The sequence below is a fragment of the Cavia porcellus genome, unplaced genomic scaffold (genome assembly GCF_034190915.1).
Source record: "Cavia porcellus strain 051 isolate PalLab524CR breed Dunkin Hartley unplaced genomic scaffold, mCavPor4.1 scaffold_24, whole genome shotgun sequence".
NCBI lineage: Eukaryota > Metazoa > Chordata > Mammalia > Rodentia > Caviidae > Cavia > Cavia porcellus.
The window spans coordinates 5,954,131-5,980,355 of record NW_026947507.1 but is presented as its reverse complement, the minus strand read 5'-3'; the positions used below and the strand labels follow the sequence as shown (position 1 = coordinate 5,980,355).

General features: G+C 32.2%; 1 protein-coding gene across 4 annotated transcripts in view; it reads left to right on the top strand.

Moving 5' to 3' along the window:
* The window catches only part of Msr1 (macrophage scavenger receptor 1), a 63,887-nt gene that overhangs the window by 6,371 nt on the left and 31,291 nt on the right, over positions 1-26,225 (top strand). For all 4 annotated transcript variants that reach the window (XM_005008599.4, XM_063234598.1, XM_013151628.2 and 1 more), the window contains exons 2-7: positions 3,704-3,810; positions 5,828-5,935; positions 9,834-10,243; positions 13,419-13,605; positions 17,893-17,973; positions 24,178-24,267. In XM_005008599.4, coding sequence (XP_005008656.3) covers positions 3,708-3,810; positions 5,828-5,935; positions 9,834-10,243; positions 13,419-13,605; positions 17,893-17,973; positions 24,178-24,267 — 979 coding nt within the window. In that variant the 5' untranslated portion in view covers positions 3,704-3,707. The remainder of the gene's footprint in view (positions 1-3,703; positions 3,811-5,827; positions 5,936-9,833; positions 10,244-13,418; positions 13,606-17,892; positions 17,974-24,177; positions 24,268-26,225) is intronic.

The following is a 26,225-nucleotide window of genomic DNA, read 5'->3' as shown; positions in this document are numbered from 1 at the left end:
TTTAATAAAGGTCAGCTCTCTCTAGGTGAATGGATAGATAAACAATCACAGGACATCTGAGAAATATACTCCCCCCAAATTTGATTAATCTATGTTGTTGCTGAAATGCATGAAGATATTTTTTTTTCATGAAAATGAATGTTTATTAAAGACCTTGGGCCTAGGATTTACCTCAGGGGCATAAGGGCCTGCCTGGCAAACGCAAGTTCGTGAATTCAATCCCCAGTACAGATTTAAAATAATAATAATAATAATAAAATAAATAAAAATCTGTCAGCAGTCAGACCGCTAAAGGAAATGTTGCTGACGGAACTGTGCATTTCCTGTCTCCTCACCCACATTTGGGAGACCGGAAGGGCTCTAGTTCTCAAAGAGGCTTGTGAACTTGAAAATACAAGGAGAATAGTTGCCCATCCCCTTTTTTTCCCCAAAGATCCATCTTATTTCATGGACAAAAACAAATGGAATATACAAGACTAATGTCTTACAGAAAGCAAACCAAATCATTTATTTAACAAGTACTTACTGTGCTGTAGTAAAATAATTTTGAACCAAACAGGCATTTTCCTGGCCTTCTGTTGTTCAGTCTGGAGATGTTTTCTGATTCAAGAGTCCGCCTCTTTTGCATAAACATTTGTAGGTGAGAACGAAGTAGTAATCTAAAGCGTTTCTTTTTCATTTAAGGGAAAATAGTCAGAATATCTCAAATATGAGGACCAAAGCCAGGAGAAGGGAAAAGCAGGCAGCCAGAAAGGAAAATATTTCTAGTCATATACCAGCTGAGTGTGGACACAGTCTTTGTGACTCTTCTCTATTGACTGAATTCATGGTTAAAAACTTTACCACATATCCTCAGTTACTTTGAATTATAGTTTGAAGTTAATTTAGCTAAATTACAGTTACCTCAGAAATTGTTTGCTTGTTTGCTCATTCCCTTTGTATGATAGAACTCTTATCCAAATTTCATGATAGAGTAGATTAAAAAGAAATAAGTGGAAGTAAAAACTGGATCTGAATGGTCCAAATTAATTTCTTCCAATTTTTTCAGATTATTTTTATTTTTGAGTTGGAATCTCACTGTGTTGCTAAGATTAGTGTTGTACTTTTGGGGTCCAGCGATCCTCCTCTCCTCGCCTCAAAGGAATGTGAGTCTCTAGGGACATGTCATTATTCCTGGCTTCTTTATTATTTTTACTTTGCCTCAGTCTCAGAAAAGAGAAGAATTTAGGTACCAGTGCTATACTACTCCATGCACTTCACCCACAGAAATCAAATCACTTAAAGAACACAGTCCTTGGACAGATCAACACAGGGTTGGTAGAAATCAATTTTCAGATAATGTAGTTTCAAAGACTGTCATAGCAAATAGCCAAATAAACCATTTCCTTATTGTACTTGAAAAAATATGTCGGTAGAAATTGAGTCACATCTCTAATTGTCAGTGTCTCTTCCCAAAGCAGGATCAATCTTTTGTATGAAAAATTGTATTTTTGGCTTGGATTTACTTTTGGGGTCCTGGATTTGCCAGTGTGCTCTATTAAAACTGTGCAGTGCTAAATCCACTACTCAACATTTGAGGAAATAAATGATCTGAAGGTGCTGACTTTATGCTAAATTATCAATCAAATAAAATGAATAGTGCCTGACAACCAAAACAAAGCAAAAGAAAAAACTACATACTTTCTTTTCACAGAAAATATTCTTTAAATGTGCTCCTAAGATCAGCAGCAGAATATCTGTTGAGCAATTATTAGAACTGTCAGTTCTTTTTTGTTTTATTTGCAATCAACATTATTAATTTTTCAAGCAGAACTTTAGGAGTTGGAGATGTTAGAGCATGTGCATAAGGTATTTGAGGTCTTCATTACATCCCAGCACTATAAACAAAAACAAAAACAAGAAAAGAGAAATTCATATATGATATATCAATTCTTAATTGATATATTTATTTTTAATTTTTAACTTAAACTTATATATATATGCTACTTGTACGTACATATGTATGTGCATATGTATGCAGTGCTAGAGACTTAATCCAAAGCTTCCTATGTGCCCCATGAACAGTCTACTGCTTAGCTACATTCCCAGCCCTGATTAAAATTCATTTTCATTTGTACATAAAAATAGAAACTGTACACACTAGTGGTATATAACACAATGTTTTTATATACTGTGAATATACATTGTATGACAACAAAAGCAAGTTGATTAAAAGGAACTGTTATGTATAATGCACAGTTATCAACTCCACACAATGATTGTAGGCAGTATGTATTGAAATGTGTACACACAATAAAGGAATGAGATCAAAGGATAGGTAAAGGGGGGCAGAAGATACAGAGTATAAAACAAAAATGAAGATAGACTATCTACATGTATAGTACCAAGTTCTCACAAAGAATATAAACATTATGTACTACACACTTGTAAAAGTAAACTAAAAATTTTAAAAATCAGGTTAAATAATCCACCTCCTCATTTGTTATTTCTTTATGATGAAAATTTCATGGTCTTTTATCATGACTTTTTGAAATGTGTAGCACTTTACTGTTAACTGCAATTACCCTACTGTGCTATATAGTACATCAGAACTTCTTGCTCTCATCTAACTGTAACTTAGTACTCATTCAGGAAGAATTACAAATTCTTGACCACTGCCCTTTCTCCACAAATATTAGAAATGCTGAGCATGAAACCCTTCATGCTCTGACACATGGTAACATAGATAGTTATAGATAGTGTCACAGAATACTGATTATACTTATGAAGAAAAAAGTCAAAAAAACAAAAGAAAAAGAGGGCTGGAAGGGAAGGAAGGAAAGAAGAAAGGAGAAAAGGAAGGAAGAAAAGAGAGGGATAGGTTCTGTTTTGGTTTGTTTAAATTTCCCCCAAAAACCTCATTCAGTCATGGAGGCAACTGAATCCTGCTTTTGTGATTGGTTCATTGTCCAGCACTGGGATTGGAGGTGTGAGTGCTGCACCCACCTAGGGGCGGAGCCAACATACAACATAGGGCAAGGAAGTAGGTGTGCTTTCTCCTTGTCATTTGTGGCCATTATGAATGGCTGCCCCTCAGCCATGCTACCCTGCATTGGAGCCTGCTGAATATGGACTGAAACCTCCAAAAACTGTAAACTAAATAACCTTTCCTTGCTTCACTTTGGATGTCAGATATTTTATCTCAACAAGAGAAAGGAAACTAAGACAGGTTCTTTTCCTATGAACCTCAACCTAATGGCTAGAGTTTAGTCTCTAAACTCATGAATAAAACCCTTAGCAAGGAAAAGTTGGCTTCTGGAATTAATCTTAATTAATTTAATCCTCAACTTCTGATAAAAGATCACAGAAAATAGTTGTTTCAAGTCTGCATAACTATTTCTTCCTTTGAAGAAATTACCTTTTTTCTTATCTGCTATATGGTAATTTTCTGTCATTTGAAATAATGAATTTTTATTTTACAAAGCTACTTTTTCTCACATTTTTGCATAAAAGTAGGTTTCTGGTAAATATTTTTACGTTAAAACTAAAACTATCAAATAAATGTAATGTCTTACCACAAATGATGTATGTATAAATTTAAATAATTAGCTGTATATTTTTCTTTGCTGGAATATAATTTTGATTACACAGTTCAATTTCGAGCATTATGTAGAGCCCTGGGCATTTAATGTGGTCATATTATGTTTTATTCTGTGTTTGACAGCATTATGGAGTCACGGAACATCTTTCTTGATCACCAGGAAGAGCTTGATATCTATTCAGATTCTGTGAAATTTGATGCTCGTTCAATGACGGCACTGCTTCCTCCCAGTAAGTAGATGGGGGATAGTGTGGTCAGGAGTGGTGGGTGCTTATTTAGTTTTCTAGGGTTACTGTAAAAAAAACAACAAATTATATATTTGAGAACAACAGGATTAATCAAGGTGAGCAATTTAACAACTGAACAAATCCTATCTCAGAATTAGAGGGCAAGGGTCATGTAGCTTAGTGCAAGGGCCTGGGGGTCAATCTCCAGCACTGTAGTCAATGAATCAATAAATAAGTGAATGAATATATACCATAGTTATGAGTTCTAAAATTCTGAAACCAAAGTGTACAAAGGACCACCAGCCCTTCCAATAGCTGTAGGAAAGAATGTTTTCACATTTTGTAGAGTCTAGCAGGTCCTGGCACTTCATGGTGTGCCTTGTATGTGGCTTCATCACTCTAATCTGTGCTGACTTCTTTGTTATTTCTTCCTGTGTAATTTTTCTGGGAAGACTCCAATCATTAGATTAGGGCTGACCCTAATCCAGTATGATACCAGTTTAATTTGAGTACAGTACAAAGCTCCTATTTCCAATCAAGAACATTTTCATAGGTAATTGGGGTTAGTGCATAAACATATTTTGGAGAGACACATATTTCTTCCCATAATAAATTTCAACAGAGTATAGTGGGAACTCAAAACAAACAATATTCAGCTTTAACTAGATAGACTTGGTTAAGGTGACAGGAAAGGATTTCTTACAATGTTACCAAGGTTGGAAGGATAAATACCTGTATCCAAGGGCATGAGTGGAAAGAAGGGGATTAGAAAGCTATCTCAGTTAGCAGAAGCAACACACATAAAGTTTTTCAGGGATTACATGTGCATTCCCACAAAGCCAAGACTGGAATAGAGAACCCAGATAGATCTTGTGTGTTGTGTAAAAGATGGATGGGAGGTTGTGATATCAATGTGATGCCCATGAAAAACGATAAAGCAAAAGCTGATATAGATAATGAATGAATGTCAAGAAAGGATGGAGGCAATGGCAAATTTTGTAAGATATTAGGTAGAATATGAAGAATTTGTGATGATTAATTAAAAGTAAGAAAGACCACACACAGGCTCCAGGGTTAGCCATCTTGAAAGATGCAATGGCCCGTCTTGCTTGTGTCATGGGTTATTTTTCTTTATTTCTTAAGTCTTTTCTTCCTCTTTCTTTCCTTTTTTCTTTACTCTGCTTTTGAGATTGTTTTCTGACAATAACTCATACAATGTCATAGAGCAATATCTTATATATTGCTTTTAGTTTACATGTTTGCAAACAGAGAGCAAATGTTACTTCTTTTTTCTTGAACAATAAGATAAGTAACCAGAGGGAAAAATTTCTAATGAACATTTTGTTCTTTTACTTAGAGAAAAATCTTCTGCAACTGTTTGCCTCTATCTCAATGCACTTCTCCCACAATTAACATTCCATTTTATGAATCACTGTTCCATTTAAGACTAAATTTAGAATAAAGCTAAAAGATTATTGTTACTTTAATATGATCTAAAATATCCCAAGGATAGGCTTCAGTGATCTACACTGAAGCTTAGTAATTACAAATCATTTTGTTTATTCCATTTAAAACTCATTTTTATTTTGTATTCAAAGCATAAGAAGTATATGAATATAAACCTATTAAGATTGAACTTGAAAAGAAAATTAACTTTGCTTAAGTCATTAAAAATAAACATTACTCTCATTAAAATATGAAAAAAATTACAATTGCTTGGAGAATTTTATTTAACCTAAAATATACTGCCACATAATATACATAGGAAAAGTACAATGTATGCTCGCATATATCAGTGTCAATATTAAAATTTACCAGCAGAACTCAAGGAAATTTAGTGAATGGAAAAACACATCAAATGTTCACAATGAGATCTGTATCAGCTTTTTCTGCGCCTACGTTTGGCTTCCTACTTTGTAAGTAAGGATTTTATTCATTTTTTAATTCTAATAGGATTGATAGTAAGAAAATAAGTGACAATTACAAAATTCTAACAATATGTTGGGACTTTTTTCTTTAGATCCTAAAAACGGCCTCCAAGAGAAGCTGAAGTCCTTCAAAGCTGCACTCATCGCCCTGTATCTCCTGGTGTTTGTCGTCCTGATACCTGTCATCAGCATAGTGGCAGGTACAGTACTCTAGATCTCAAGTGGCTTTCAGTTTGATATAGATAGTAGATTCAGGAAGCAGTTTTTGGATACAATGTGTCCCTCAGATTTATTAATATAAGAAATAGTTTCAGAAGTGTTAAGTGGAAAGAAATAGACTTTTAAAAGTAGGCAAAATAGTACTTGTTTCAGCAGCAGGTACACTAAAAACTAGGCAAAACAGCAGAGAGTAAGACAAATAATATATGAAAGTCATATAGAACAATTTGGACTATTTAAAAAATACCTCATCCTGTAAAGTCCTATAATCTTTCTAAGGACGGACCCCAAATTTACGATAAGTATTCTTGCCCAATGTGAAAACAAAACAAGACAGAATAACATACGTTAGCAATGCATATAGTATAAAAACAAGCTTAACGTGTAGATCTTCTATGTCTATTGTTGAGAGTAGAAAAAATTTTTCATTTTAAAATAATGTATCATTTAATGCTTATACAGTTTACATAACTACATGTTTCATGGCTTTTATTTAAAACCTCTAAAAATAAGATTAAAGCACCTTTCCAAGGAAAAATATGGATTGCATTAATGGCAATATGATTTTCTCTACAGATATATTTTTGGGGGAGTGTGGAGATGAATTTGAAGATCTAAATAAGGGTGGGACTATATACCTTAACAATATTTAAACATCATTTTCCTATGTAAAACATTTTATGTGTTTGATGGATTTTGATTGGCAATTTAGTTTATATCTCTTACCACTCTCCTCTTCTCTGTGGCTGACAAAGTGCCTGGTCATATGTTCTATCAAGGTATAGGCTTTGAATAAAATGCAATTCTAACTGCATACTAATTAGCCTAACAATAAAATGCTCCTAAATACAAACTCAATTTCCTGTTAAGGGACAATCTAAGGAGGAATTCCAAGATAGAGCCAAAATTCCACCCAGAAAAAAATAAAAATGGAAACATAAGAGTAGCTATTTTTTTTTACTAATTTCTTTGACCAGACATTGGGCTATAAACTTTCCACAGATTATCTTAATATACTGTTATATTTAGCATATAAGCACACTCTATAACTACCCTCATTATGGACACAATGAAACAGACTCCTCGGTAACAGAGCTATAGTTGTCCTCTATAAATTCTATATCTTAAACTCCATAGTTTATTGTCTCCCAGTGTAATTGAATTTTTATTAAAAAATATAGTTTTCCAATTTAAAAGCAACTACAACCAAGCAACCAGCCTAAAACTCAAAAATCCCAAATGGTGTTGTCATGATTTTATCCAGAAAATATATTTCCATGTGAAAAAATCCATAGCAGTCATTAAAAACAACCACAAACAAAAATTCAACTATGAAAACACAATGCATTCACAACAACCAAACCTACAAGCAAACAAAATGTGCCATTTAACATAAAAGGTCCTGATGTACCTGAAATGAATGAACTTCCTGTTGAGTGAATGTTTTCTCTGTGTTCTCTGTGTATGTTATCTGAAATTCAAAGTGCATAACTGAAAGATGCATCTTTGGTTGAAGTTATTAGCTCTATACTAGTTTCCTAAAACTACCCTACTAAGATTGACTAAAAGTATTTCAGTTTCACATCAGTACTAAATTCACAGAATTTAGAAAACAATTCACAGTGTCAGTCACTCATTCATAATGAACAATGATTATCTAGTTAGTAACCTGTAGGTCAGAATATTTTTCAAAAATGACCCCAAATGCAATATGTCTCCACCTGATACTAAAAATCTACAAATATGGACAAAATATATTACTAAAATTGTAGAGGTTACTCTGTTTAGGAATTATGAATTGATGGATGAAATAAAATATTTCATGGAGTAGCTAATTAAATTTAACATGCTTCCTGTTGAAAGATATTTTCTTAATTATATGATTTACCCCATATGCTTAAATATATGATTTACTCCATATATATTTTCTTAAAGACACTATTGAGTTCATGCCAGAGCATTACAATATAATGTTGTCTGGGACAAGAGGATACAGTCTAAAGCTGACATGTAAAAATTTCTACTCCACTCAGGGTCAGATGTGGAATACAAACCTATAATCCCAGTACTCACAAGGCTGAGCCAGGAGAATTTCTGTGAATTTGAGGATTGGGATACATACTGTGTTCAAGACAAACCTAAAACTCTGTCTCCAAAAGACATTAAAAAAAAAAACCTTTGCAATAAAATATAAATTTTGGATACAAAAAGATACTACCCACATGAAGAAGTAAACGTGATCTGTAGAATCAATATAACTTTCTATTTAGGTATTTGCATTGGTTCTAAAATATTGTCTGCTTCCATGTATGAAGTAATGATTTCACAAAATATGATCCATCCAATGACAATTAAATAAATGAATTTTGGAAGATAAGTGCTCTGCCACTGTTCATCTAGCTATTAGATAAAGAGTTGAAAATTTTGTTAAAAGCAATAAAGTCTAAATTAGTTTTATTTGATGTTAAAGAAACAAACAATGGTATCACTGTTATAAATAACATCAACATGTTATTACTCATGGTTTATTAACTTTAAAAAGCTAATATTAAAGGAATTTAACAAGTAAAATCTCAGGGCTGGGAATTTAGCTCAGCGCCGTAAGCACCTGCCTTGCAAGCAGGCGGTCCTGAGTTTGATCCCCGGTACCTATTTAAAAAAATTTTTTTTTAAATAGTTATTCTCAATATAATTATTTAGCTATGATCATGAGACACATCTTTAACTAAAAGTAGTGACTACTATTGGCGTTATACTAAGACAATACCTTTCATGAATAGGCACTTTATAGTTGAACAGAGTTTGCATTTGTGTCAGTTTATTTGGTAGAGAATTTACATGCTTTGTTTCACACAGGTGCAAATCACTATTGAGGTAAATATTACCTTTCTCTCTGGGGAAATGTAAACCTGGCAAATTTAAGTACGTTGCCCATAGAAACATAGTGAGGAGTGGTGCGGGATTCCAGAATCATTAAGCCTGGTCCTCACACTCATGTAACAGGTGTCCTGAGTTAAGAATGGAAGTCTGTGTGTGTGTGTGTGTGTGCACTCACGAGTGTATGTGTATTATCTCATCTAAAAACCATCAGTACTACCATATAGAAAACTAACAGACTCTGGTGTATATTTAAAAACTATATAAAGTTATTTTTGTTAAATAATTGTGACTAAAACATGCATATATATAGATATATATATGTGTGTAGATGATAAATATGAATATAGAGATACAGAAAATTGTGAAATTTTACCCACTACATATAGTAATAAAATGGTGTTTAACTTTTTATTCATTGTGTATTATTTTGGATTAATTTTTTCTTTTTGGAAACTATATAGTACTTTGCTTTAGATTACTTTGGAAGGATAACTAACTGGCTTAGAAAACATGCCCATATGGAAATATGTATCAACAGTTCAGTATGCTCCTCAAACACTGTTGGATAGAATTTTTCTTCAGGAGATAATTTATGCTAAGATTATTCACTAAGACTAATATATTGTGAAAACAAGCAAACTAGAAATAGGGATTTTTTAAAAAATAAATCTGGTAAAGCAATACATAAAATACAGTGTGGTTATTGAATTATTTTTGTGTAACATATTAGATAATATTAATGAATATTTATAACATTTCATTAAAAGTAATTTATAGATCATATATCACATAACCCTGGAATAAAATGCAATCTAAAATGTGAAAGGGAGACTTCGTGATCTACTGAGTGTGATTCAGTCATATGTTTAAAGTAAATACTCAATTTATGATAGTATTCAACGTGTTATAATGGCAGGAAATAAGTGGAAGTAGTATGGATTGATGTACGCATGTAAGCACATAAGTCATGACTTGATTCATATTTACTTAAATATCCAGCTCATCTTCTGAAGAGGGAAATGAAGAACTGCACGGTTGGTTCACCTCATGCAAGTGCCATGTCTCAAAGTCTGGGAAAAGGAAATGGCAGTGAAGATGCAATGAAATTTCAAGAATTTGTTTTGGAACACATCAGCAACATTGAGAGAAGAATCCAGGACATTTCAGATGCAGAAGCCAGTTTCATAGGTTCAGAAAACTTCCAAAATTTCAGCATGACAACTGATCAAAGACTTAACAGTGTTTTTCTGCAGCTAAATAACTTAGTTTCCTCAGTCCAAGAACATGAGAGTGCGGTAGATGAAATCTCCAAGTCCTTAGTAAGTCTGAACACGACCTTGCTTGATCTGCAGCTCAGTATAGAAACATTGAATAAAAAAGTCCAAGAGACTACACTGAAGCAACAAGAGGTAAGAACTTTAGTACAGCAAGGTCACTTTCTGGAATTAAGTCCATCCAGATTCTATCTCCTCGGGTGGTCTAGGAAAGCAAAGCATGCCAGCCCTATTTCAACTCGGTGCTATTTACCCTGACTCATCTGGTAAGCTGTGTGAAAGGTTTCAAGTGCCTTTAGTGGTGCTTTTTCCAGATTCCTAGCAAAAAATGCAATTGTTTTTCAATGCATGTAGAGTTCTTTAAGGTACCTTAATTTTATATACGCCATTATAGTGCCCTCTTAGACTGTTAAAGTTAAGTGTAATTTTTAGATTATTTCAGCATATATGTATAACTAATCACCTTATATTTGTGAATTTCACAATAGAATCAATATTTCTTCACCAAAGGACTGGAAATCTTATTTACATGACTATCTTACAAAATTGAACTTTGAATTATTTTGTTTTTCTTAAGAGTTTTGACTGTTCATATGTATACAAGCAGCTAAAACTAAACAATTAAATTTTGAATAACATGTATGTATTACCATCCTAAGATTATAGTATGACAGCAATGTATGATTACAATATTACCATAATAGGATAATGTACACAATAAAGTTTCTGTTTCTATGAAGACTATGACAATCATTGTCATTGAGAATCACAACAAAGGAAAAGTTTCAGCAAAATCAAAATGCAAAATGAGCAAATAGTCCCTTAAATTACTGTCAAGTAGAACAAGACTTACTCTAGACCAGTTTTTAGTAAAATGTCTTTATAACAGACCACAAAAAAGCACTTTAGGCTTTGGGCACCATACATTTGTCACATCTACATTTAACTTGAAAGCATCAAACATATACAATATGTACAGAAATTAAGATGTTTTGATACAACCATTTATTTATAGAAATAGTCTGTGAGTTGAACTTGGTCCATGAGCTATAACTTTATGACTTCTGTGTTACAGCACTTTGTACCAGCTCTGATTAAGATCTGATTTACCTTGCTCTTATGAGAAAGAAATTAAGAAACTGTGTTTTTAAGTTGCAATTCTATTGTTGAGTAATTCTATTTGCTTTTCAATGAATGGAAAATAAATAATATTTCACTACCCATGTAAAAATGATCATACAATAAAATATATAGGATCTATTTCAATCATTAGTTAAATGATCCCAATATCATTGGAGGAAATCTATCTTAGATAGATCCATTCTTTAAAAAGTTTTTTTTAATAAAAACATCATTACAAAAGTGATTTTTAAGCCGATAAGCAAAAATACATCTCTAAATTTATCAAAGCATATGAAAACCAATGGAATTATTGTCTAAAAGTGGATTAAATAAGTAAATGAATCCTTCATTTCTGTAGTTTTTGATATTCAGTCATTTAAAACTTTGGAATTTTTACTTCTTGTCATTTTAAGTTGTTCCAAGATATGGCACCATTCTATAACCATGATGATTTTGTTGGACATCTCATCTCAGCAAGAACCTTAATATTTCATTCCTTTCTCTCATTTCCTAAAATATGTAAGGCAATGTTTCACACATTGTTGATAACAATACGTTTATTTCAAAAATATACTATCAAGAATAGGGATGAGGGATGTGAAAAGCAGAGGAAGATACAATACCAATTGTAATAGATTTTGATTAACTGGAAGAGAAAAGATCTAGTATGTAGAAATGAGATCAGAAGCAAGAAAGAAGATAGACAAAATGGAAAAAAAGCACTCCTGATTTGGTAATGTGCAAAGTCCAGCAAAAATGACAGAATATTTTTGAGTCCACTCTAAGTGGTATAGTGCCAACCACATTAGAAAACCATTGGAAGGCAAATTTCCAGTGAGAGAATAAGTGAGTTACATGAAAGGAAAAATCAGTAAATTATCTTTGGAAAAAAGATCCGTAAGTAATATTAACATTTTACTTCTCAAGGATAGACTAATCATTAATTTGAAAGGAAAAGGAAGAAAATCCATACTCTGTATGGATGATGGGTAGAATGTATCATCTCTGTTTTTCACAGGAAAGACTGAAAGTTCAATGTGTATTTCCAACAGTGCTACTGTTGGCAGAGTGTGGAAAGTGTGTATCAATATGGTATAGGATTTTGATAACATAAAATCCATTTTGTGCCACCCAATAACAACAATTCCAAGTGAAATTTTACAAATGTGAGCATCATGTATAGTTTTCAATGACAATTTCAGGTTTCTAAATAGAAAAATCACTTGCCAGTTTCCAAACTTTTACTATGTATGTGGAACTAATGACACATTTGCAACAATTTTTAGTTACTTCAATGAAATCAACCTTAGGATCAAGGTATGGTACATGCATTCTAAATATGCCATAATCAAACTTATGAGTTTGTATAGTTAATATATACTACTACTAAAAAAGAAAGTTTTAAAAAGTCTTAAAATTTTAAAGATATACTCAGTACAGTTGCACTAAATTATTGAAAATAAGCCTGTCTTTAAATATTTAATAAGTAAGATTCTTAATATATTATGAAATAAAATCATATTCCAGAACATGGTGCTCTTATCTCTTGTTCACAAACTCTGTATGTGTGTGTGTGCTGGTATATAAATACACATAAAATATGTATATAATAGATAACAGAAAATAATAATAAAACTTTACATATAAAAGTGACAGAAATTTAAAGTAAAATGCAATCAGTATGCTACTCTGAGGTTTTTTAGAATATAAAAATTTTCCTTGATATTCACTATCACTGAGAATTAGAACATTAAACTTTGGTTATTGCTGGAAAACAATTTAATGTATAAATTCAGAAAATTTAAAGAATTGAAATATGTTGTCAACTTATGTATACTCTAAAGAACACTTCAGATAAATGAAAAATCATATGACAAGTTCTAATTTTTATCACTTGACAGCAAAATATTTGGGAATAGAAACCTCCCTCACATATACATTGAACTGATTTGGGGAGATTGCTTTGGCTTAGCCTGCAAAATTTTGGATATTTAGTTAAAAGAGGAAATGCTTCACAGCCAAAGAACTACTATTTTAAAGTAGTTTCCTAACTTTTGTATTCTTTATCCATAGAATCTCTATAATATTATATGTTTTATAAAATCTGAAGATTTTATAAAATACAAGATTTCTTGAAATTATATATTTGATAATTATAACAAAAATTGTGAATGCCCACTATTCGCAGGATATTAGTAAATTGAAGGAGCATGTATACAATGCATCAGCAGAAATTAAGTCTCTGAAAGAAGAACAAGAACACATAGAAGAGGAAATAAAGAAAGAATTGAAAGTGCTGAATAATGTCACCAATGATCTCAGATTGAAAGATTGGGAACATTCTCTGACACTGAGAAATATCACTTTGATTCAAGGTAAAATGTTTTGCTATTTTTCCCAAGAATATCATGTCTAAAGTTGGGATTTGAAGTTCTGTGGTTTAAAACAAATATTTTTTAAGTATTTATTTATAATAAATGAATAGAGGGAATCCTAAGATCAGATCAAACATCAGATCAAGGATAACACGTGGCTACCACCTAAAGAGAAAGGTGTAAATAAATACATTAAAATCCAATGAGTATCTTGTTGATGAGTATACCGAACTGTGTTAAAGATTAATACAAGTGTTACATAAATACAAGTTGTTTATATGTCCACAAACTAAGTCTGTTAATTCTGTTTTTCAAAATTTCCAATCCTTTCTTACTTCTTACCTGACTGTACTATAAATAGGTTAATTAAAATAATGATAATTTGTAGATATCTTTTTCAATTCTTGTTAGTAAAACTAGGTGAATTCACTATTGCATATTTTAATAAGCACAAATCATATATATTTTTGCACTAACTTTCAGTTAGTTTTACACTGTGGATATTTTCCACATTTTATTTCCAAAGTTTTGGAACATTTATATTCTTTTATTTGTTTTATGTAACAGTTTTTTTGCTATATTTTTTCTACAATCTTACTTTTATATTGTGCTTTTCCAGTTTATTTTTACATTTCTTTTCCTTCCTTTTCTTGTGTGTTTTTTAATTGATTGAGTTTTTTCTCATTAAATTTTCTATCAGTGTTACAAAAAGAGATTTTGAGAACTTTAAAACATATTCCTATTTTCTTATTGGCTGCCTGTTAAATGTATTTTAATAAAGTCTAAAGTTGATGAACATCATAGATTTTATTCTGAAATATGTATGATACTTAAAATATTCTGTCTGATGATCTTTTTCTGTTTTTTTTTTGTTTTTGATGTTTAAATGAAGTTCATTTTTATTTCTCAGACTTTTTAAAACCAAGAATTTAGACAATAAATATTACAGTAATTTTCTTCATAAAGACAGTATTTAGATTTGCTTGTGAGTATATCAATTGTTCACCTTCTAAATGAATCTCAGCTACCTTTTTTGGGATAATTTTCTTTCTGATTAGAGAATATGTTTTGGAAGTTCACTCAGTGAAAGCCCATTGATAGTGAAGAGTTTTTACCTCATTTTCTCTTTTTTAAATCTTGCTCTTCAAAATTACCTTACCACATACATAGTTCTGTGGTACTGTGGTTTTTCTGTATCAATGGGATATTGGTTCCAGTACCTGCATAAATACAAAAATCTGTGGCTATACAAGTCTCTCCTTCTGCATAATTTGAATCACTCCTGAATTACTTATAAAATCTAATATGATATAAATTCAGTGTGAATATCATACTATATTAGGTAGTAACATCAAAAAATATTTTTCATATGCAATGCAGACTAGATAGATAGATAGATATAAATTGTATTTTTAAGAAAAATTTTCCTTGGCATCTGGCTTTTCTTAATGCTCCTAAAATGACTGCTATTAATTTTATATCATTCTCTGTGTCTAATATCAATAAATTTATTAATTCATGGTTTTTTGAGAATCTATCTGAGTTTCTGTTTTGTGGGTCAATGGATTTATGTTTATCATTAATAGGAACATTGTGAGTTTTCACATCTTTGAATATTGTTTCTGCACATTTCTATCTTTCCCTCTATAACTCTAAAGTCATGTCTGATCATTCTACTTTGATGCTTAATATCTACTTCATGGTTTTAATGTTTTTCTCATCAGTAATTAAAGAACAGACACCAGGAACTTCATGAGACTTCATTTTACATATACTTGTTTAGGAAAAATAAAAAGTTCAATAATCCAAGTGTTAACAAAAAATGTAAGCCCCAGGAAACTATATTGCATAATTTGTGATATTAATGCTCACAATTTAGCAGTATTAATTAATGTATATTTATATCCACATACATATTTAAATGCATGGTTATTTTTTAAGTGAAAGAAAATAAGAAAATCAAACTCAGATTTGCATCTGAAAAGGAAGTAGATGAAGGAGATGGAGGCCCTTAAGTAGATGTTTATTTCTTGGATTGTAATGTTTTATGGGTATTTTCTTTATTACTGTACTTTATATTTTATATAGAAAACATACTGTATACATTATTTAAACAGGTAAAAATTTAAATTAATCTACTTTTCATTAACAATTAGACACCGGTTTTGCTTTCAGTTAAGCATCCAAATCTCTTCAAGCCCAAACCAACCCTCTACTCTTTTCCCACCCGCTCCACACCTGTTGCTGGTCCTGACTTTCTGTCAGTGGTAGCACTGTGCAGCCAGGTGCTCACTTCAAGATCCTAGAACTACCTTTGACTTTTATGCTGGTCTCACCTCCCCTAAAATCCATCTAACAGTCTTCTTAGCTTGACTTGTGTATCATATTCCAAAGAAACTTCCTCAGTTTCTTTGGTCTACTACTATTACTCTGGTCTGCGGAATTTGCTTCTCGTCTAACATATTCTAGGTATCTCTGGAATGCCTGTGTCTCACATTGGATCCCTAATTGCTAAATTAAAGTCTTCGCTTGTGCAGTTCTTTTAAAAACACCATCTTTAAGAACTATACATTTTATTCTCTTATGAAATTCTTGTACAGATTGCACACAGCTTCTCTCCTCATTTATCACTATGTAGTAATGAACAGAATGTAGCTCTGATCATGGTGGTAGATTCTAAATCCCCTCTTTTGAGAAGAACTGCAATTTTCTGGATAGACTAAGCGATACACATGGATTCTCACTGATAAAGAGTTAAGATGTGTTGTGCAACATCTAAATATAAGTCTCTCAACAATTAAGCTGCACCCTAAAATTCCAGGATTACTTACATGATACACAGTAGTGTGTAATTTACCTGATGATTACGTGAAAAATGTACACAGTCATATAGATAAATATATATATATAGAGAGAGGAAGAGATGCCCTACAAAAATATATTTTCTTTTTTGTAATAAAATATTATTAAATATTACTGTCCATTTTTGAATATGAAAAGAAAGGCAAAATGTGACATTGGGAAGAACCATGGATATCTTGGTCTTCTAAATCCTAAGTTGAATCTTGAAAAATAGAAAAAAAAAATCAGATAAATTGAGAACTAGGGATGAGGATGTCAAAAGAAGCAGAAGAAATGGGTGGAGTACACTTACTCATGGAAGTTATGTTTTGTTAGTTCTCCTGGAATTGTGTGCAAATTATAATTCCTGACTTAATTAAAGTTTATAAAAAGCAGTCTCCCATGAGGGATGCTTAACAGTTGTGTGAGGTGTTTGAGGTTGCATAGTAGGCCAAACTACAGCAATTAAAAATGCCCACTTTATGGACCAAGGTTTTTTTTTTTCTTATGGAATTAAAAAGATAATTAAATGCTCTACCTTAAGTGGAGGAAAGAACACTGTCTTGTACAATTGAGAAAGATGAGGAAATTCAGGGAGGATTGTCTTTAATTCCAAGAAACATGGTACAGTCATTCTGAAGAGGTGATAAGGAGATGTCTGTGTTACTAAGTCAATATAAACACAGTACCAAGGTGGCCACATGAGAAACTGGGTAGCCAAGCAGTCAAAGTTTTCTGTGTAATCTCTCCATCTTATTTTGTAATTCCTATAGTGTTCTAGGGATCTACTTAATATTTTAGTTGAAAAAATATTTCTCTTTTCCATCTATTCCCATGTCTTTCCCACTTCTTGAGAATTTTTTCATTTTTTTCATTGTGCTTATTCTTTCAATTGGGGTTCCAATTCAACTTTTAAAAAAGGTCTTGTGCATCTTTTACCATTCATGCTGATCTCTATCTCTCTGACAGATACATGAGTTTATATCAGTACCATCAGTATGGTTTTTGGTTGTTTTAGTGCATGAATTTTTGTTTCCCTTGAGAATATCAAACCTGTTTATAAGTCTTTACTTATACATCTTCTATATAGTATCTAATACAACATAATGAAATCTGCCTATTGTGTGAACAATACTAATATTGTTCAATGTTACTGTAGCACCTTCTTTTTCCCCAGGTTCTTAGAATATAGAAAAGTGTTAGTTGCACCTAAACGATATGTATTTAGGAGACTTAGTCAAGAACTATGTCATCCTTGTCAAAAGAGGCCATCACAGTATTTTAAAAAATGAGTATTCTTCTATTTAGAAAGATCTGCTTTATTAGTTACATTCTATTAATGAACAAATAAAATATTTTAGATTTCCTTATATAATTGTCTTGACAAATGACAAATACGTTTTACTTGAACTTTACAACTATGATGAGCAATGTAATTTTTTAAAGGTCCCCCTGGACCCAGAGGTGAAAAAGGAGACAGAGGTGCCCCTGGACAAACCGGTATACCAGGCCTGCCCGGTCTAAGAGGTATGGTCCTAGTAACAGCCTTCTCAACCTAAACATGGGATGCGGTAGTATGCAACTACTTATGTTTACAGGGGAAAATAACTATTATTTGTTTCCTATGGTTCATGTATGAGTGTGCATGTGTATACTTACGCTTGAATGTTTTGGAGGAGACAGTAAGTGTTCTAACAGACTAATAATGTAATATACTGAATGGGAAACAATGATTCTTTCTAATTTTAAATACATTAATTTTTTAGCTGGACCCACTCCATGAAGTTGTTCATGAATGTAGTGTTCTCTGTATCATAGATTGCAGACGGTATAAAGCTGACCTTTCTTTAGGTCACTTGATCATATGTGAAGGAGATGAAAAGTTATCTTTACATTGAAAACATTTGCAAGATCTATTTTTTAAGATACCAAATTACTTTAATATGAGTCAAGGTTTATCAGAGTATATGTCTTGTATAATCTTTGTCAGGGTATATTTGCTCAAACTCACAAAGACTGTAAGTAAATACTAACTATAACATATATGACTTTTTCTTTGCTGTCAGCCACTCTGTATTTTACTTAAAACAAAATTATTTCAAATCATTTTCCTTTATGTTGTAATCTTGAAAGCAATGTTATCAAAGACAAGAATATAATACATAGCAAAGAAGAAGGAGCATGAACTTTCCTTTAAGAAATGAAAGAAACAACAGTAACATGCTATGCTTGTCTAAAAATCAAATATCCTACTCTGTTTGAAAGTAAGGAAGATATTACATAATCTAATTATAATGAAAATGCTTTGTTCAGTGAAAAGATTTCCTTAATACCTTGTAATTCATCTTATTTTTCTGTCTTTTTCTTACATGAAATGTTCTTCCTGGTCAATGTATTGACTAGCTCAGATTATGTCAGGAAAAGCTTTTAGAAACTATAATCACAAGTTTTACTGCTGCCTAAACTTCAAATCTTTTTGCTTAAAAAGCAACATATCAAATTTATATTTAAAAAGATTTTAAACATATTTTGAAGACTTGCCATGTATATATGTATACATATATATATATATATATATATATGAACATGTGCTGGAAGTTTGGTATCACTGTGCCTTTGAAAGTGAAGTGATGGCAGGGAAGAATTTTTATCCTAAAGGTTCTTCTTGCCTGGTACTCAGCAGATCTTAATAATCGTGCATTAATGTCATAAATAGAGTTGTATCAGCATTACAGAAGCTTCCGGAGTTACTATCATCGAGACTCTGTCAGCTTCTCTATTACAAATCTCGATTGTTAAAGCTGTGACTCCACAAAAGCCAGTATGGGCTACAACTTACTGCACAAATCTTCATCTTGAGTGCATCTTTGGCAGCTCTTTCTGAACCATGGGTGTATGACATAGGGGGATTTGAAAGTTTTTATTAATATCATAAACACTATTACAAAACTTTGATTATTTTAACAAGAGCTTAGGTTTTGCTATAAGTATTGCTCATCTATAACAATAGATATTATCCAGTTCCCTCATGAAAAAGTTATTTATAGTTGATTCGGTGATAAATTAACTCGTGGGTGAGGTTATAAAGTTTCCTCTGGGTTTGGTGCATGACCATAAAGTATTAAAGCCACAAAGATCTAGTCTAACTTCTGTATTTAATTCCTACATTGTGTTTAGTTCTTTGACAGACTAGCTCATTGTCTCAAATTTGATACTGAAGACAGTAAATGAAAACTGTACAAGGAGTAGTCAAAATATTAATTTGATTTTTTAAAATTTTATTTAAGGAGAAAAAGAAAAAGAGTACAAGAATTATACAGAATTTCAGAAAGAATAAACAGTAGGAAATCAACAGCTAATAAATTATATACTATTATCCCAGAAATAGTTTTTCAAGTTACAAAATTAAAGCATAAAAAGTGGACTTTCAAACAGTGAGACTGCAAACAGTTTTGTTCAGTGATCCAACAAAACTCAGTAATATGGTTATCTATCTTATACACTTAAATATATATGCAGTTATATCCTTTAGAGCACTTTATTAATTTGATTTTTGTTGCTGTGGTTTTGTGACCTATCTTGCGATGTACTTCAGGTCCCCCTCGAAATGACTATGTAGCCCCCACAGGCCTTGAGTTCACAACATTCCTCTTGCCTCAGCCTAACAAATCTACTTTCTGATCTTGAGCAAGTTCATTGAGTCTCCATTTTTATATTAATTTGATCTCTCCAAAGTCGGTCCAACATTTAGCATAACCAACGTTCATGTATTTACGACTCAGACAGTGGTGTGAATATATTGTGAAATATGATTTATCTCAAAATAATTTGACAGAAATATGTGTAAGAATATTTTAGAGTGTTATTTTCTTGGAAGAATACTCAGGATGATGTATTGCCTGTTACTCAAAATTATATACTACTACTATATACTACATATATATGTAGTATATAAATATATATATATATATATATATATATATATATATATATATATGAAGTAAAGAGAGTAGGAATTGCTGCCCCCACAATGCTTATGAAGTGACTAGTAACTTTGCAAAGGACATGAATGTCATGGTCAAGGTTCCCTCATTTGAGAACTTTTCAGAGGACAGTTTTAGGGTTGTTTTTCCATCCATGACAGCAACTCAGCAATACTTCCAAGAAGGAGCTCCTGCTAAGTTCCTTTTTTGCAAGACATCTAATGAAAGGATTACGTACAATGGGATAAATAACAAAGCAAACCCAACCAATCTATAAATCATGAGATCCCTAGAAAAAGAAAAAAAAGACTCCCTTGGGTTGCAAAATTTTCATCATCAACCAGTGCTACTTTTTTTAAGTAGCCTGAATTTTTCACCTAAGAATTATGCTTCTGGAGGACAACATAATTTCCATCTTGATTGCAAACAGTGTCAAACAGGAGCCATATTTTATTGGTCTTGTTGGTCATGCGTTTACTTACCTTCAATCCCACCCTTCTACAATCTGACCTGGGAATTCCTTTCCCTCAGCTTCAGCAAGGATATAATTCTAAATACACTAAGTAGGGATATTATTGCTTGCAGATGATTGATCTCCACCAGAGAATTGAAAGTGAGTCTCTTCAGGAGATAAAATATAGTGCCCACCCCCAAAATAATTTCTATGAATCAAAAAAGTCACTAATTACTGTATATGTCATTAAATAAAACTAAATTTAACCACCTACACACACAAATACATGATGAAAATGATTGTTTTATGGAAGAGAAGGGAAGGGGGAAATGGAAGGAAAGCTATCATAGTTTATATGCTAAGCACTTTTCTAAGTGTTTTACATTGTTTAGTGCATTTAATCATCCCATCTAATTGATGTGGGAATAACAGTACATTATTTTGCAGATGCAAAGGTTAAATGGCTTGCTGGAAGCCAATCAGTAGCTGGTAAGTCCCACAGTCGGTGTTTGAACCCAGAAAGACATGATTGCAGGGTCTGTGCTCTTAACCAGCTTGCACGGTGCCAGAAGAAAGTGTGAGAAGAGTTGCTAGCATATGTGCACAATTATAATACCAATCTTATGCAAGTGACTTGATCCCTCTGTGCTTCTGTTTATGCCGCTACAGAGTAACAAATTTGGACTAGATGATTTTCAGGATCTTTTAAAACTCTTATATTTCATAGCTGAGCTTGTTTATCATTGAATTCATTTTGCCTAAGAGTTAATGAACTAATTTCTACTGGAAAGGTTCAGAGAATCTAGTTTCTTGGACAAAATTCAACAGTGGTGCTTGTATTTAAGGGTCACATTTCAAACATCATTGAACAAGTCAATATAATTCCACAGGCCAAAAAGAACCTGCTAAAACGTCTGCCATTATTAGTTGAATGATTGATTGATAGCCATGAAAGTATCCCATTTGCTTCATTTGGGGATATGCTTGTTCACCTATTAAAAAAGTTCACCTATTAAAAAGGTGCCATAATTCACAATGAAACAGCTGTTTTCTGAGGGTTACTGTAAAGTGGTCAGTGAGCCATTCTCTGAAAGATCTTTGTAATCTCTTTCCCTAAAACAGGTCTTATGGCACCCTCCATTTTATTCCTGTTTTCTAGCATTTCATTTTTCAAAATTATAACCTTGGTTAATCTATGTCTTTTATCACCATCTGCCTCTTCCAAGTGTCTCTACACTGAAAGCTATGAATGGTTATGGATATTTTGAACTCTAGAAACAGACAGACTCTGGCACAAATTGTGTGCTTCATAGACATTTGTTGAGGTCACTGAGGAAATTGTAGACATGGGAGCTACTTGTGAGTGGTACTATGCAAAGAGTGGGTGAATCTTTTAAAATTTTTAAAAAATGAGGCAACATAATGTCGGTGATTTTATTTGTAAATTTAACTTACAGATCTCACTAACTACTGGTGCAGAGTCTGACTGTGTAATAAATGAAGGTTTGATTGTTGATTGATTAGTTTGTTCTGAGAACAGATGTTAGAACTTTTTAAATGAGGCTAAAAATCCAGCCAATACATGTTACAAGGTAGTATATCTGATCTGTATAGTGGTAGTACAGAGTAGTAAAAATAAAAAACAAAATAATTCATTTTAAATGTCCTGGTGTTACTAATATTTATAAACATAATTTAATACTTATTGCTTTAAAATATGCTTGATTTATTTTAGAATCCAAGTCTTAGACTGGATTTTTAACTTTCGTAAACAACATTTCTTAGAGGACAGTTAGCATAATATTAGGTGTCTATAATGATGAACCTCAACAACAGTGGTTTGGTTTTGTTTCGTTTTCATTGGCTATGCTGAGAATCAAACTCGACACCTCTTCCTTGTTATGTGTTACGGTTTGTATCTGCCTCATGCAGTCATGGAGGCAGGCTTCTAGAGTTTGTGACTGATTTATGGTTCAGTGCTAAGATTATGGGTGTGAATGCTCCCTCACCCTACAGTGGGTAGCCTGTATACAATACAAGGGGTAGAAAGAGTCTCCTCAGGGCTGGGGATTTAGCTCAGCAGCATAAGCGCCTGCCTTGCAAGCAGGCAGTCATGAGTTCGATCCCTGGTACCGGTAAAAATGAAAAAGACAAAAAAAAAAAAAAAAAAAAAAAAAAAAGAGTCTCCTCTGCGCTCCTTCTTTTTTGCCCTTGTTGTTTTTGCTGACTTCTGCAGCCATGAACTGTTCCCATTTACCATGCCACCCTGTCTTAGAGAGAGCTGAGTATGGGCTGAAACCTCCACAAACTGGAAGCTAAAAAAACCTTTCCTTCCTTAATTTGGGACACTGGGTATTTTGTCTCAGCAACGAGAAAAATAACTAAGACATTTTGTGTTATACCAAAGAGCTGTATTCCAACCTAAGAAAAGATGTTTTAAATAAAATATGCCTAAATTCTGCCTCTTGGACATTGTAAACTAAAGGCAATATTCTAAAAGGTTGACATTGGAAAAATAAAGTATGTGATAGTTCTCATAATGTAGCTTACAAAAGGATTCAACTCAACATTGGATTACTGAGATCTTTATGTACTTATAATGACAGTTAAGACAAAATAAAGCATTTAAACTTTTCTGTTAGTTTATGTCAAATCACTAACCTCTGGGATAAAAATTTCTCATAAGAATATTGCATTTTTTATTACATACAGTTTCCATTCTTACCATAGATTAGGATGTCTGTTTTCAGTTTTTATTTAAATATTAAAAAGTTTGAATTTGTATATGCATCTATCATATACTCACAAGTAAATCTGTGTTGTGTGTGATTACACTTGCATTGCTTGGGAACACAATAAATTCATGAAAGATAATGTAGTCCATTCAAGAACCAAGGCTTCAATTTTTAAATGAATACTTAACATTTTCATTGTTTGAAATGGGGAATTTTTCTAGTGCAAATCTCTAAAATTTATTCTTCAGCAAGTTATCATTATAGCTATTTGAAGTCTGCTATTTGAAGATCCCTGATTGATTATATAAATCAGTTAAAACTCCAAGTTTTGTTTTGTCTCCTGTTTTTATTTCAACTAATAATATATTACTGAATATCTACACCATACTAATACTCATAATTAATGCTTATGTTATCTTTCAGTAGCACACATGGCATCTTAGTAAAGATGTTATCTCCCACGTGGAGATTCACTTATTTATATTCACTTTTCATATTCTCATATCTATTTGAAAAATGAAGTGTTTCTCTTTTTCTTTCTTCTTTATTAATCATGTAGGTCCTCCAGGTCTTAAAGGTGATCGTGGAGTAACTGGCTTTCCTGGAAGTAAAGGCTACCCGGGACCAGCAGGAAATGTGGGCAGACCAGGTATTACAATGCTATACCTTTTGTTATACAATATAAAAATAAAAACCACATCGTAGATAACTGTTTTTAAACTCTTGGATAACAAAATACTTCATCATAATATGAATAGTAACACTCATGTAAGTTTGTTTTGTTGCCTGAAATGTTTTTTAAGACTGACTTTTGTTCACCTGAAGAAAATTTTTACTTTCCAAAAGATAATAGTTTAACATACAAACACACCAGGATTTATGCACACAAGACAATTGTAAGTCACTGAAAAGGAAACGAAGCTTTGTAAGTATTGAGGGGAAGAGAGATTGAGAAGCAAAGAGAAATCAAAATACACCATGTACAGGTACAAATTCCCTATGATGAATATGATCATTATGCATATCTAAAATGTACCAATAAGCTTAATTAAAAACAAAAACAGCAAAAAGAATTGCATCTATATTGCAACAAATGAAGTAAAAGGAATAGCAAAAAAAAAAAAAAAAAAAAAAAAAAACGAGTGTAAACACATCATTAACCATACTGTCAAACTCTGTTAAGTTACTGTGGAAAAATGCAGAAAACCCTGAAATTATACCTTATCCAAAATAAACTGCTTGATATTTTTTATTAGTGCTTAAAAATTGATATTTTCAGCATTTCAATATTTACATCCATGATGACAGATTAGGACAATAGCCCAAGCTTGGATTACTTTCTTCACACAGGAAGTTTAGAAAAGTATAGGTTCATGTTTTTCTAATTTCATGGTACATTATTACCAAGAGAAAAAGATCTGTTTTAATAGATTTTATTTTAGATGAATTTTGTGTTTATAGAAAAATTGCAGAGACTTATAGAATTCCCATATGCTGCTCAGTCACATACAATTTTCTTAATGTTAACATTTTGCATTAGTAGGTACATTTGTAACAATAAAGCAATACTAATACATGATTATTATTAATGAGAATCCACAGTTCAAATTAGGGGTTAATTTTTGCACTGTACATTCTATGGGGTTACAATGTCATGTATTCCTCATTACAGTATTATATAGGAAAACTTTATTGTCCTACAAATTCCCTCTGTTCCGCCTATTTATTACTACCACTCTCCAAACTCTTGAGAACTGTTGATCTTTTAACTATTTCCAGTTTTGCCTTTTCCTGAAAGTCATAGTTGTAATTATAAAATGTGGTATAATTAAATTGTAATTACACAGTGTGATTATGCAGTTGTAATTATACAAGGCTGTTTCCCTTAGCAATATATATTTAAGATTTCTATATTTTTATGGCCTGGTTGTTTGTTTTTCTTTATTAGTCAATAGCATTCAATTTTAGGGATGAATTACAAACCGTTTAGCTATTTACCCAGTGAAGGACATCTTGGTTGCTTCCACATTTGGGCAATTATTCATAACGCTGCCAAAGATGGTAAGCATATGTTTAGCTATGTAAGAAATTGCAAAACTGACTTCCAAAGTGACTACCATTTTGCATTCCTACCAGCAGTAAATGAGAATCCCTATTGTTCCACATGCTCACTGGCTTTGGGTGCTATCAGTGACTTGGAATTCAGCAATTCTAATAAATGTTTTGTGGTATTACTGAATCAGTGTATATGAACTGTGTCTTTGCCAATTAGCTTGCAGAAAAATCAGCTAACCTCAAGTAAGCAACCTGCAATTAGTCTCCACTAGAGACTTGATTACCTGAAATGAGTGGTGTATTTATATATCAACCATCACTAAGCCATCTAGCTTTAATCAGGCCCTTTTGGCAATATGAGAGGAAGTGTTTGTTGTTTAATTTGCTTGAAATGATCTACATCACTCAACAACTGCTGAATTTCATTTATGGGCAATTTGAGTTCAATGAACAAATATATTTAAAACCTTAAATTTCACACAATTGCAAAGCTATTTATAGATTCCTACATAATTTCACATAATTCTGTGAAGGAAAGATAAAATTTTTCCT